A 14,119-nucleotide genomic window follows, 5' to 3' on the forward strand; every position below is an offset into this window, starting at 1 on the left:
TTGTGCCCTTGGGCACAGCCCTGAGACAAATGGGTGATGCATAAACTACACCAGCCTAGGAGTAGTCCCAGGAGACGCCGTGACTCACAGTCAGCCCTTGGAGGCATAATTTCTTCCTGTTTTCTCTCTGATGGGATTAAGCTCTGTTTATTTCCTGCCTCTTCTGCATACTCCCTGCTTTGATTCTCTGGAATAAGCTGGCATGCAGGAAGAGAAGTACTCTCTGATTTCTCTACAGAGATGTGCAGGTGTGAACTAGCCAATAGTCATTACAATATCATGATGAAAAGACTCTTATGGGTCACTGGGTGTTAGATCATGCCCTATTTCCTTTCCAGTACTGAAGAGGAAGAAAAAATACCAATCATTGTCCTTTTCCAAGGTAGGAACCCAAAGGTATGGATAAGGCAAAGAGAACGCAGGACAAGTGCATCTGAGGCTAAACAGGCTACTACTTTTTGCTTGGTTCATAACGATTCTATATGCCAGCATTGACCAGGAATAACTCAAGGAGAGTTACAGTGCTATAAATGCCAAGGTGGTGGGATGAGATTCATGCCTGATACCCACATGGCTGAAGGAAACCCTGATGACCATGGAGGAGGTGAGAGCTGTTTCTGTAGACTGGCAATCCTGATCTGAAATCAGAAGTAGAGCAGCATTTAAAGGCAGGCAGTCCGAGGTGAACAGCAGAGATGAGCCAGAACTGCAAAGCCGGGATTTGTCTCTGTGTCCAAACTTGCCCGGACTCTGGGCTGCTTCAGAGTCTGGGGTTTGTGTGGTTTAGTCTGTGCCACTTTTAGAGATGTGAATAACTGTAGAAATAAGGTTTGGAACAAAACCTGGCTCAAGTCTGAAAATGTTCCAACTGGTGGTGGTGGGTTGGCTCACCATCATGTAAATTAGCAGGTGACAAGCAGTCCTTCAGAGTCTTGTTCCCAACAGATTTGTGGTCTAAGGCTTTTGCTAAGTGCCCAGGGGGAAGCCTTCATGAGGTGCAGAGAGAGGATGGACTAAGTGCACTTTCCACTCTTGGTGGCAGCATTTTCTAATGAGGTGGAAGGGGTGAACACTTTCCCTTTCCTCCTCTCCAGGAGCAAGCTGGGATGCTGAGGTGGATATCCTATGCCCAGCAGTGAGTGTCCAACCCCAGGAATCTCGCTCTGCACTGCATGTTTCCAAGGAAGACTTGTTGGCTGAGCCATGTACCAGGCGACAGCTGGAGTAACATCTCTGTGGGGTGGTCTCCTTCTCGATACACATAGTGAGTCCTTTTCACTTCACAAGTCAGGCAATGAACTTTTCCATACTGTGCACATCACCTGAGTGCCAGCAAGGCATTTGCAGGAAACCATCGGCAGTTTTTTTCTCTTTCTTTCCTTCTCCTTCTCCCTCTCCTGCTCTCTACAGGTGTCACTGAATTCTATGTCAAATCTGACAGAAGCTATTATGCTAAAAAGTTCATGTGAAAAGGCTGCCCACTCTACAGCTCTATAATATATTTGTAGACTTCTCTGGTTCCACGGCAAAGGAGTATTTGCATTATTTTATTTTTTTTATTATGAATTTATCTACTTTTATTTCTTCTGCTGCTGTTGTTGCTCATGTTTTACATAGAGTCTGGCCATTTGGCTGTGTAGATAGATCTTAGAAAGCCTAGAGCTGCTGTCCAACACAGCCTGGCTGTGGGAAAAGGAGATACTTAGGAAAATGCAAGTCTCTCAAAGGACACTTAATCACACGAGTCACTTCCAAGTGGGTGAGAGCAGAGCAAATCCATGCCTTTGCTAATGCTCTTCTTTCCAGCTCTGTGTTGTCGGCTGGTTGAAAAACCACTGTCTCCTACAGGAGGCATTGTTGAGGCGTAATTGTGTGACTGCCAGATGTACCTCAGGATAGCCCAGAAGTCATTAGACCTATTCTATCCAACCAGTTTTAGCCTTTTTTTAAATTTTTATTCTTTTAATATCAAAAAGTAGCCTTCTCTCATGTCTGCAACCTCAGAGGAAGTAGGCTCAAATCCGTTTCTCCACTTGGAGCCCAGCAAAGAGTTTTGCCTGCTTTATTTGCACGTGTGGACATCATAGACCCGTATGCACTCCTGGCAGCGGACGTAGCAGCACCAGTGGAAGATACAGTGGCACTTCTCTTTCCGTTTCTCAGTCCTTGTATTATGCCCACGGCCGCAGCACAAAAGGTCACAACCATCAATCCCATGGGAAGTGACATTACAGATCCTGTCACGGGTTCCAAAGGAACCTGTCTCAGGGTTGGGCTCACAAAAGTTTGGTGAGTTCTCATAGTAAACCAGGTCCTTCTCAGTTGGAGCCTTGAAGAAGTTGTACTTGGGTCTGAGGGTCTCGACCCAGCCACGGGATTCTCGATGTTTTTCCACCACCATTTCAGAAGCGCTGTCGTACTTGTCCTTGAGGTAGTCACCGATGACTCTGAAGTCTGGCTGAGACCACCAGCAGGTTTTCACTTCACAGCTGCCTGAGAGGCCATGACATTTGCACTTAAGATGCATGAGTTCAATAATAGACTGAAAAAGAGGAGAGGAAAGGCAAAGAAGAAGTAAAACATTAGCCTGTAATCAAAACATATATTACATTCTGTTATTTAGCCAGGATTTCCCAAAGAATTGCAGTATTTTCACAGATATATTTACGCTCTTGTGAACAGAAATCACCACATCCTCCTGAAAATGCCCTTCACAGATGCTGGGTCAAAGGCAGGTAAAACCTCTGCAACTTTATTGTTCTCTGTGACTATCTCTGATTCCCTCCCCAAATTTAACCATTACTGCTTTCACTAAGGGCCAGAGAGATTTCTCTGCATACTAACTTATATCTTATCAGTGTTCATGTGTGAATATTGCAGCATGATCAACCAAGAACACGGTTCAGACACATCTACCAGAGAAATGAAGAACACACAAATCTACTAAAACAAAGTCTCTGTAAATTAAAGATACAGCTATTCCACTGGAAGCTACGGAAATACGGAGTGTCCTAACCATCTAGCACAGAATTCCATCCTTTATGTGTTTGATGTTTTCTTAAGCAAGTAAGATTTTAGCCTTGCTGCGGCTATGTTCAGAAACCTGAAAAGTAATGCATTTTTATTTTTAAGCCATGCTTATGATTTTTATAAAACCATATTAAAAAACAAATAGGAGCCCAACTTTTGATTTTGAAGGACTCAGATTTCAACACAAAACATTGTCCTGGAATAAATGGGAAGGTGATTATTGATCCCCGAAGTTTATTATTACCTCTTATGAAATTAGTCTGAAGGTTTCTAGAGGTGTTGCCCTCCAGTATTCTGAGGTGGGAGACAGCTTTATGCAACTTACTTGATAATGCGCATTTTCAGACTGATCAGCAAATTTCCAGGTACATGAACAGACTAGTGCCAGCCTGAGTCCAAAAGATTTGCCATGAATCAGCACCTTGGTGTTCACCAGGTGCTTTCCTGTGTTATTTACGGAGTATAACCCGCCGCAAAGGAGGTTGTAATTAGTGATGAGAGAGAACCACAAAATGTTTGGTTCATATAATCATGTTGAACTTAATCAAAGCTTCTGGCATAGTGGTAGGGTTTGAGTTTATATGGGAACTAATATGAAACATTGCCTATGGCTCAGGTTTAGCTGGAAACGCTTGAGTATGGAGGCCTGGAAGAGCTACCCTGTGAGCGCTGCCACTGTGAGAGTGGAAAACACTGTTGCTTTATAAAACAGGAGGATTTCATATAATGGCATGACATCTCTATAGTCTTCGACATCTTTAAAATGTCCCAAAGTATCTCAGTATCAAGTAATAAGACTTACAGTAAAAAGACCTCTGCAGGCTCGTGATCACGTGGGTGTTTGCTCAAAGCTCAAATTTTCCAAGGGCCCTCACTTAAAAGTAAATCCCTCCTTTCCACTCTACCCACTTTCTCCACAGTCCTATTGGTCTCATTATTTATCCCAGCAATGCACAATACCTTGGGGTATCTGTGAGACTTGGGCTAGTGCTGGAGGAAACCACGTCATTGCTTGTAGTCATCTACATTGCAGACAATTTTTGTTTCTGGTGGTATTTAATTTTGGAAGGTTGAATTCCTTATTTCAGACCTTCTCTCCTGTGGTGTGAGGTGGGGTAACTCCACCAGGGTTTGACAGTATCCACCTGAGGAGCTCACACCAAAGTCCTAGCCTGCGTGAGGACAGCTGCTCATATGCATCTAGTGCCATTTGTGAGTTCCAGGTGTGTTTAAGGTATCTCTCTGCCATGAGATGGCAGAGGTCCTGCAGGACACAAACAGTCTTTCCCAGTAGCAGCCCAAGGAAAGGCTGGATACTTCAGGATATCTCAGTTTATACTAAAATGAATTTGTTTAAGCAACTGAAACGTCCCCATAAACCTTAGTCTATCATGTTTAACTTCAAATGTCTACAGAACAGACACCTTTGGCTGTACAACCCACCTTCCAGTGGAGTAGAACAGACACAGTCCAGGCATCATTAACTGAGCTATTTCAAATTTCTTCTTCAAGCTGAGATGAAATCACATACTATACCTGTCTATCTTCATTCATTTTCTGTAAAAGAGGTCTGGACAACTGACTCCAAGGTAGACATTTACATCTAGGTGGGTGATTTTACTTAAAGCTTTCATAGATCAGGTACATCGGTCACCTCCCTGACAAGAATTATCATGGTACAGGTATCATAGAATAACAGAATGGTTTGGGTTAGAATGGACCTTAAGACTCATCCAGTTCCAACCCCCTGCCACGGGCAGGGACACCTTCCACTAGACCAGGTTGTTCCAAACCCTGTCCAATTTGGCCTTCAACACTGCCAGGGATGGGGCAGCCATAGCTTCTACTGGGCACCCTGTGCCAGTGCCTCACCACCCTCACAGGGAAGAACTTCTTCCTAATATCTAACCTAAACCTACCCTCTTCTAGTTTAAAGTTATGTCCCCTTCTCCTACCACTACATCATTTCCTGGTGTAAAATTGCTCAGATTTATGTTTGGTCATTCCCCTCAATTCCCTCCCAGTGTTCATTATGGCAGGTAAGAAAAGATTAATGGGAGACTGAGAAAGGTGAAACTAAATATCCTTACGGTCCTTCCAGCTTCATTGTTGTGCCTGTTCATGGCTGACCGAGCGTCTGGTCTGTTCTCTCGGGCATCCGCAAACTCCCGAGAGACCATGCTCCCAAACTCCACGTCCTCGCTGCAGCCCCCCCACTTCCAGCCTTCCCCTGGAGAGCCCTTGTGGCGGGTGTCACAGCCGCAGATGGTGGCCGAGCCCTCGGCGCAGGATCTGGTCACCGCGAATGCCACTCCAGCAGAGGCAATGGCATGGACAAAGGCTGATTCCCTGGTAGCTGTGAAAGAGAGAAATCAATGAATAGCGGCCAGTGAAGGGACCACACATGGCTTTGATCAGCCCTGTGAACACCTTCCCTTGAGGGCATGGCATAAGGCCAAAAAACTCTCCTCTTTCCTGTGGTCCTGCTTGGACCTACTCCAAAGACATTTTTATATACTAGGAAATAAACTCCTGTGTAGACAGGACCAGGCTTGATTCAAGGCCACTGAGGCCAGCCAAGAAGTTTTGACTGGGGTCATCCTGAGGTCTTAGTATAAGGCCACGGCAAAAGAAAAAGCAGTGCAAACCTGAGTTTCAGGAGGTGTGTATAATATGCCATATGGTACTTTGCAGGCTATGCATCATGTAGCCATATCCTGAGCTGCAGTCTTGGGTTCAGATGCACAGAATTTGAGCTATGTTCCCATAACATGGAAAATGCATGTCTGCACTTATTGACAGACTCCACCATTAGTGGTGGGACCTGAACCAGGTAAAGCACCTCCTCCTCCTCAGCTAGGATTGCTTCGGATGGATTGAAGGTAGGAAAATAGCAGGACGGCCAGATACTTCACAGACTTTACTATGCAAACTAAACATTGCCCCCACACTCCATCCCGAGACCACCTTCTTTTTCCTAAGCTCACTTACAGGCAGTGTTTAATATGCGACATCTTGCATCTATGGAAAGTTTTGCTCACTTGCCTAATTAAGACCCCTACCAAGGGGACTGGAAATGGGCTTTCCTTTTCTGCCCATTGCCTCAGGATGGTGGGTGGAATCAACCAAAAGATGTTGTGATAGGGACTGAGGAGCCTTAGTCTCTGTGGAGACTTTCCTTCACAGCTTTTCATCCTGCCTGGAGCTGGGTCAGGATTAGTCTGGATTTAGTGGATGCCAGTGTTTTGTCTGCACTGTGCCAAAATGAAAACCAAACATTTTCAACTCCTTTGCGAATGGGGAATATACCAAAATATCAGTTTGATTTCCCTCCAGTTTTGGTCTCAGTATGTTTCTTCACTCACTAGAAATGACAGTTCCACACAACACCTCAGAAAACACCACTGAATGCTTCTTGGCTTCAGCAAAATGACACTTTTAAAATGGACAGGGATATTCTCAGACCCTTGAGGCAATTCTAAGAAGACACAAAGATTCTCATAATGGGCCCCCCTTAACCTCCTATACCATCTCCCACACGAGCTCACCTTGTGCCTATAAACCAAGAAAGCATGTTGTCAATGATACCTTTCAGCTGATCGATCTAGGACAGTGCTGAAATATTGAATGAATCCATACAGGGAAAATATCAGGTTTGCAGCCGATGCAGCTTCACCAGCTTCTACTGAGCTTTGCATCAGCTGACGAGGTGCCTACTCAAAACCGCTCAAACCTTTTCTGCTCCGTATTTTGCTGATCTGAGCTTTCTCTGGACATTTTGTCTTAATCTTTACCATCTAGATGCTTCCAGGCTTTACTAACATGAAGACAATTTAACACGCCAAGCCTAAAAGCCAACATGTTCTTGGGGAGAAATCAAAACTGCATGCTTGCAGAGCAGCCCCGGCTGGATTGAAGGCTTAAGCAAGAACTTGTGCAGCACCGCTTAGCTTTGGGAAGAGAACCAAGTACAACAATATGCAAATCAAATAATGTGCATGAACATACAAGCTGAAGGTATGAGCAATGTCCTGGAACATGTTGTCAATGCACATCATGAGGTTAGTAAGACACTGAGGGCTAGAACCAAAAAAAGGAAAATGCAAGAGCCCTCAATTCCAAAATGTGATTTTGAAAAGCCCTTGCTCAGCATCTGTCCAGCCTGGAGGATCCCGGCTCACTGCAATGATGCCATTCATGAGCTGTGTGAAAGCTCAACTTTTGAGCATAACTAGATGAGTCCAGTTTTAACAGGACTGGGGACTTGGCATCTTGCACTTACCTAAGCACAGCTGGGATCCAGAAACCAAATCCTGAGGTGGGAAGTTTTGCATGTTGTCTCCAAGGACATTGATGACCACCCCTGAGGTCTGTGCAGGCTTGTAGAAGCCAGTCAGATAAGCTAGTGGGATGAATGCCATTTCCCTCTGCTAGGTAGGCAGAAGGTATAGTGACTGATGAGATAATAGCAGACAATGCCTTCCATCTCCCCTCACTGTGGTTTAAGTAATCTTGAACCTTTTGATAGAATCATAGAATGGTTTGGGTTGGAAGAGACCTTAACAATCACCCAGTTCCACACCCCCTGCCACAGGCAGGGACACTTTCCACTAGACCAGGTTGCTCCAAGCCCCATCCAACCTGGCCTTGAACACTGCCAGGGATGAGGCAGCCACAGCTTCTCTGGGCACCCTGTGCCAGGGCCTCACCTCCCTCACAGGGAAGAACTTCTTCAGATCTCATCTAAATCTCCCTTGTATCAGTTTAAAGCCATTCCCCCTTGTTCTGTCCCTACAGGCCATTGTAAAAAGACCGTTTCCAGCTTTCTTGTCAGCCCTTTTAGGCACTGGAAGCTGCTCTAAGGTCTCCCTGGAGCCTTCTCTTCTCCAGGCTGAACAAGCCCAGCTCTCTCAGCCTGTCTCCATAGCAGAGGTGCTCCAGCCCTCAGAGCATCTTTGTGGCCTCCTCTGGATTTGCTCCAAGAGCTTCACATTGACCAACACCCCCAAGTCCTTCTCCTCAGGGCAGCTCTCAATCCAGTCTCCCCCAGCTGGTGTTTGTGCTTAGGATTGCCCCAACCCAGGTGTAGGACATTGAACTTGACCTTGTTGAACTTCATGATGCCGGCACTGTCACCCCTCTCCAGCATGTCCAGGTCTCTCTGGATAACATGCCTTCCCTCCAGTGTGTCAACTGCACCATGCAGTTTGGTGTCATTGGAAATTTGCTGAGGGTGCTCAATCCCACTGTCCATGTCATTCACAAAGATGTTGAACATTGTCAGTCCCAACACCAACCCCTGAAGAATGCCTCTTGTCATTGATCTCTGCTTGAACATTGAGCTGCTGACAGCAACTCTGAGTGAGACCATCCAGCCAGTTCCTTATCCACCAAGTGGCCTGTCTGACAAATCCATGTCTCTCTAATTTACAGAAAGGATCTCTTGTAGGACATTGTCAAATGTTTTGCACAAGTCCAAGTAGATGACTTCAGTTGTTTTTATGTATCTTCTTTTTATAGAATCTTTTCCCATTGCTCTTGATGTCCCTGGCCAGATTTAATTCTATCCTGTCTTCAGCTTTCCTACCCTGTTCCCTGGCTGCTCTTACAGTTTTTCTGTATTCCTCTCAGGCTACCTGTCCTTGCTTCCACACTGTATAAGCTTCCTTTTTTTTTTTTTTTGCTGGAGTTTCTCCAGGAGCATCTTGTTCATCAGTGCAGGACATCCAATGTCTGTTGGCTCCTCATCCATCCCCAGGTAAAGCTCCACGAACTCCAGCTGGTCACTGACATAGAGGTAGACACCCCATTCTTGTCTCCCCTGTCTGTCCTTCCTGAAGAGCTTGTATCCTTCCATTCTAACACTCTAGTAACAGCAGCCATCCCACCACTTTTGTGTGATGCCAATAAAATCATAGACCTACAGGCGTGTGCACATTCTGTCTCCTCTTGTTTATTCCCCATGCTACATGTGTTTGCATAGAGGCATTTAATTTGGGTCCTGATGAAACTGAGTTACTGAAGCTAATTTTTTATGCACTGCTATATCACGGACAGGAGAGGAAGATGATTCTTCTTATGGTGAGAATGGTGAGGCCATGGACCAGGTCGCCCAAGGAAATTGTGAATGTTCCATCCCTGAAGCGCTCAAGGCCAGGTTGAATGGGGCCTTGAGCAACCTGCTCTAGTGGGAAATGTCCCTGCCCATGGCAGGGGGGTAGCAACTGGATGATCTGAAGATCTTTTCCAACCCAAACTATTCTACGATTCTACAATTCTGTGATTCAGTTATTCTACAGTTCTTTTTCTCCCTTCTATCTGACAGATGTAGTGGCTAAAGCACATTGGGATGGGTAGACTTGGCTTAGAAGTCCACAGGTCATGGATTGCATCTGGGCTTCAGCAGGAGCCATTAGCTTAGAACAGAATCGTTCTCTGAGCATACAGGTGCAGAGCTCATCAAAGCCCAGGGAGCTTCAGATAACAGCCAGACTTGGAAGCTGAGCAAGCAGTTCGAGGAGGACACCCCATCCTAAATCCCAACTCCGTTACCTAAACTCTCGAGGGTTGCTAGTCCTTCCTGAAAGCCTACAGCTCCAGGTGGCTATTGATAGGATTTGCCTTAAGAAGCACCTATTATACTCAGCTCTCTTCCCAGAAAGGGCCCAATGCCTTTTACAGCCTGTATACGCTGTAATCACTCCCCTGCCTTTGAAATGCAGCCGCCGCTGGGGTGGAGTGCAGCCACCACTTAACAGCACACAACAGGAAGCAAATAGCATTGTATCTGATCGTAACTACCTGGGGAATGTAGGCAGGCAGAGCAAAGAAACTGAGATCTGGCCTCGGGCACTGAGGTTAGGAGTTTGTCTCTTGAGAAAGTTGCAGCCTATCTCTTAATGACTCCACAAAATTAGGGCACTAGGTTTACATCTCCTACCCCTAACTTAAGGCACCGAGTTCAATATTGACGCAGATGGAAGAGCGCCATCGCGTGAATCACGTCCTGCCACCTCCTAAGTTATAGGACTGTCCTCCGGTTACTAAGCAGACCTGACCCTGCTGAGCTCCGAAGAGCTCCCCAGGTTGTAGCCGGAGGCGGTGTGGCTGCAGGAATGGAGGAGTGTATAGAGATACAGATAAGCAGAAGGAAAGCATGCACTTGTAATGGAAATGAGAGGTTATTAAGGTGCCATATAAAAATGCAAGAGACTTAGCAAAGATAACAAGAAAGCGCAGTATATTTGTCAGGTCACTTCATTCCTCTCTGGGTGGTTCTGGTAGCAGTAGACAAGCAGCTCGTTACGACTTGAAGAGAGCTTCTGGAAAGTCATCTGGCAAGAGAAGGTTAATAGGGACTAATAGCTCATGGGGATGTTGATTTAAGAGCATATTAACCACTTTGTTTTCAGTGCAGCACAAGGTCACCAAAGCTCTGGCTCCAGCTTGTTTAATTTCTGCCTAGTCCTGAGTTTCCCTGCAGGGCTTAGAGACTTGGATGGCTGGTGCTTTGAGGTACCCTTTTCCAGACCCTTTAGAGAGGGTTGGCTATTAACAGAAAAGGTACTGAGATATACAAGGGGCCTCAAAGGATGCTTTATAGCCACCTCCTAATGCAGAGGTCTTCAAGTCCCTGGTCACTTCTGGAAACTGTTTCTTAAGGAGCCTGGTGTGTGAAGCTGAGAGCCTGAATCATAGAATAGTTTGGCTTGGAAGAGATCTTCAAAGGTCATCTGTCCAACCCCCATGCCATGTGCAGGGACATCTTCAATGAGGTCAGGTTGCCCAGGACAACATCCAGCCTGGCCTTGAATTTCTCCAGGGATGTCCTGTGCAGTACACCTCTGACCACCCTGCCTCAGCATCAGAGAAATCTTGGGATGAAAAACATACGGCCGAGCAGTAATCATATGGGAATTTTTATAATTTTATAATCATATGGGATTTTTTATATGACTTTGGACAAATCCTTTAGTCTGTGCTTCTGCTTCCTTATCCATACACCTGAGGGCAATCCTGCTTATCTCCTCAGGAGCCTGCAATGTTGAATCTGTAATTCAGTGATGTCTTCAGAATTGTGGGCAGAAAGTGCTGAAGATGAACAGAGGGTCATCAAGTTGTGGGAAGAGGAAGGCAAATGAATAATCACACAAATATCTCAACTGTCTATTACATGAAACCTTCTCTCATGTGTTTTTCTGCCCAGACAGTGACTTATTTTCCTTGAACCTTTCTCTGAATGAATAAATGAATCTTTCTCTGAATGACTAAAGTATTAACCCCAGGTCAGGTAGATGTCCCAGGTATATGGAAGGAAGGACTACGGTGATGTAGAAGAATGAACAGAATGGTTTATATTGGTCTTAACATGCTACAGTCCCTTTTTACCACCTTTGTACCATAGTACTGAGCCCTGTTGTCCCTGTTCTTGACATTCTAAATCCTCCCTTCCTCCCTGCACAGTGGCCTGGTGGTAACAGCAGGCTCCTGGGACAGGGCAACACAACCCATTTTCAGGTGTGCTGGGAGCTGAAGCTGCAAGTCCTGTGTGCTGGACTACAGCTTTAAGAACTAGGTGGTATTTTAGAAAGGGAGTACCACGGTTTCTACTGACTGCTCTTTAAAAGAAAGCTCTAAGGGGTTTCCACTCAACATACCACTTTCCTAGATGGTCCTTCTGAAGGTGTAGAAACTCCTTTGCAAAGGGAACCTTAATGTCTCCAGGACATCTGCTGACTTTGTTCTGTGGAGACAAGTCTCCCTTGCCAACAGCCCTCTACTGCCCAGGACCTTGCACCATTCTTTCTGAAACATAGCCCTTGGAGTGAAACACTGGAGATGTATAACAACGAAGGAAAGAGCTCCCACATCTTAGTCACTCCTCCCAGCCATCATTAGCATGTCTACTCTTGAGTAGAGCATCCTACTCCCTGTTCCACACTAGAAAAGGCACAGCAATAGTGTGTCTGTAAGCCTTGGATTTCTGGCACCATAGACTTCTTGAGGGCTCTTGGAAGAGTCACTTGGCAAGTGAGGCAAAATAAAGAAAATATATCTGCTTGGTAGGACTGCAGGAAGGAGACATGTTGTTTTCTTTGAGCTTCATTTTGCAAAGTTGAAAGAGGAAGAAAGCTATCTGTTGTGTCAGCTACTTCAGAAACCCAGACATCCATCTTTGAGAGGTGGAAGGTATAAAGTCTTTCCAACATTCATCTGCTGGGGCATGTACCCAGGGAGTGTGAAGAAGGGTTTCAATTCCTTGCTTGGCTCAAGGGGATACAAACCCATAGATGTCATGTTAGAATTTGTACAACATTTGACACTACATTGACTCTTCATTAAAACACCCCGAAAACCTAAATAATCCCCAAGAACCAAGAAACTGGAAACAAAACTGAGGGCACAGTAGTGTTGCTGGTATCTAGGGCCCACACAGCCCTGCCTCTTACACTGGGGGGCCATCCTAACAGCTCATTTCCCTTTTGATTACTGTGGTTGGAGTTCTACTTATAGGTTAGACATCACTGGGATTGCAGAGGAGGAAGGCATTGTCAATGAAGGAAGGTGATGAGGAATTAGTGAAATGAGCTTTGAGAGTTTTGGAAGCCCAGTCTTTGTCTCAGGTGAGGATGAATTTTGTTTTCAACTGCAGTATAAAGATGACTACTCAGCTGCTACCAGCTCACTGTGATTTCCTCCTTGACTCCATCAGGAGAGACACCTTACCAAGAAGTGGGAGGAGAACCGTGCTGTTTTTTTTGTGGAGAGGGTCACCCATAAACACCTCCATGGTGAAATCTAAACCAGAAGGGCTTGAATGAAACACCATGTTGTACAAGTTTGAATGAAAAAGAAGGATGCCATATAAAACTAATGCCAAATGCTCCTCATCATGGGTGCACGAGCTGAAGCACTGATGGTATGAAAGTCAGTGATTGTGTAAGTCAGTGTCTGTCCTTATTTGCAACTGCACTGAAGCCAAGGCTGGAGGAAGGTCTCAGTTCTGAAGTGTAGCTTTCAGAGCTACCTTGGGCTAAAGCCTCAATGGCTGTTGAGAAGATGGTGACCCCCAGGAGAAGTGGGCTTTTTTAGGCTCACACTGACAGCCTTGTAGGCACAGCTACTTTCTGAATAGCAGAAGTGAAATCCAGTGAGACTGATGAGTCAGAGCTCATAGGAGCTGTAAAAACATATGCAGACATCAATATTGGTTTATACTAACATGAACGGCATTGCCTGCTGGCCCAGAAATCTGTGTGTCGGATAAGTAAGGACCACCTGAAGCAACATAGCCTTGCTTATCCCACATACCAGCAGAAGATACTCCAGTCCATCAGCCCAGTGGCCTCTGCACTAAGCTTGCCAAACAGCAGATCCCTCAAAGCTAAAAAACAAGGGTTCAGGACATGGGGATGATGTCCTCCATTTTATGATGCAGTTTGCACTAATGGCGGCTTAATAGAAAGATGGGGACAGACCTTTTAGTGGTACCTGTACTGACAGGACAAGGAGTAATGGTTTAAACTAAAAAAGGGTAGATTTAGACTGGTGTAAGACAGAATTTTTTTACAGTGAGTATGGTGAGGCACTAGCACAGGTTGCCCAGAGAGGTGGTAGATGCCCCATCCCTGACAGGGTTCAAGGCCTGGTTGGACAGGGCTCTGAGCAACCTGGTCTAGTGGAAGATGTCCCTTCTCATTGCAGAGGAGTTGGAAGTAGATGACCTTTAAAAGTTCCTTCCAATCCAAACCATTCTATGGTTCTATGAAATGGTAGATCACATCTCAGAGCATGGGACATATTTCCCCCAGAGGGAAGGTGAAGAAAAACATTAAAAAGGCTTTTTTTTTTCTGTCTGTTTTGTGATCACAAAGAAGCAAATCATTGGCATGGCACCAGGTGAAGACGGAGAACAGGGAACCCCTTGGCGCATCCCAGCTGACAGATACATCATGCTGGAGAGGAACAAGCGTTCCCATCGTAGAGGAGGAGGAAGAGGAGAATCACAAAGGTGTCATGGTTGCTGTGAGGATGACATTGCTTGTGGGGAAAATACTGGGAACGCTGGAAACCAAATATTGGCTCTGGC

General features: G+C 45.5%; 1 protein-coding gene across 1 annotated transcript in view; it reads right to left on the reverse strand.

The window, feature by feature from the left end:
* Window positions 1–2,062: 2,062 nt before the first annotated feature.
* The window catches only part of WNT3A (Wnt family member 3A), an 86,173-nt gene continuing 74,116 nt past the window's right edge, over window positions 2,063–14,119 (reverse strand). The window contains exons 3-4 of the mRNA XM_065669275.1: window positions 5,121–5,386; window positions 2,063–2,542 (exon numbers count right to left, since the gene is read on the reverse strand). Coding sequence (XP_065525347.1) covers window positions 2,063–2,542; window positions 5,121–5,386 — 746 coding nt within the window. The remainder of the gene's footprint in view (window positions 2,543–5,120; window positions 5,387–14,119) is intronic.

The sequence above is a fragment of the Lathamus discolor genome, chromosome 2 (genome assembly GCF_037157495.1).
Source record: "Lathamus discolor isolate bLatDis1 chromosome 2, bLatDis1.hap1, whole genome shotgun sequence".
Classification (NCBI taxonomy): domain Eukaryota; kingdom Metazoa; phylum Chordata; class Aves; order Psittaciformes; family Psittacidae; genus Lathamus; species Lathamus discolor.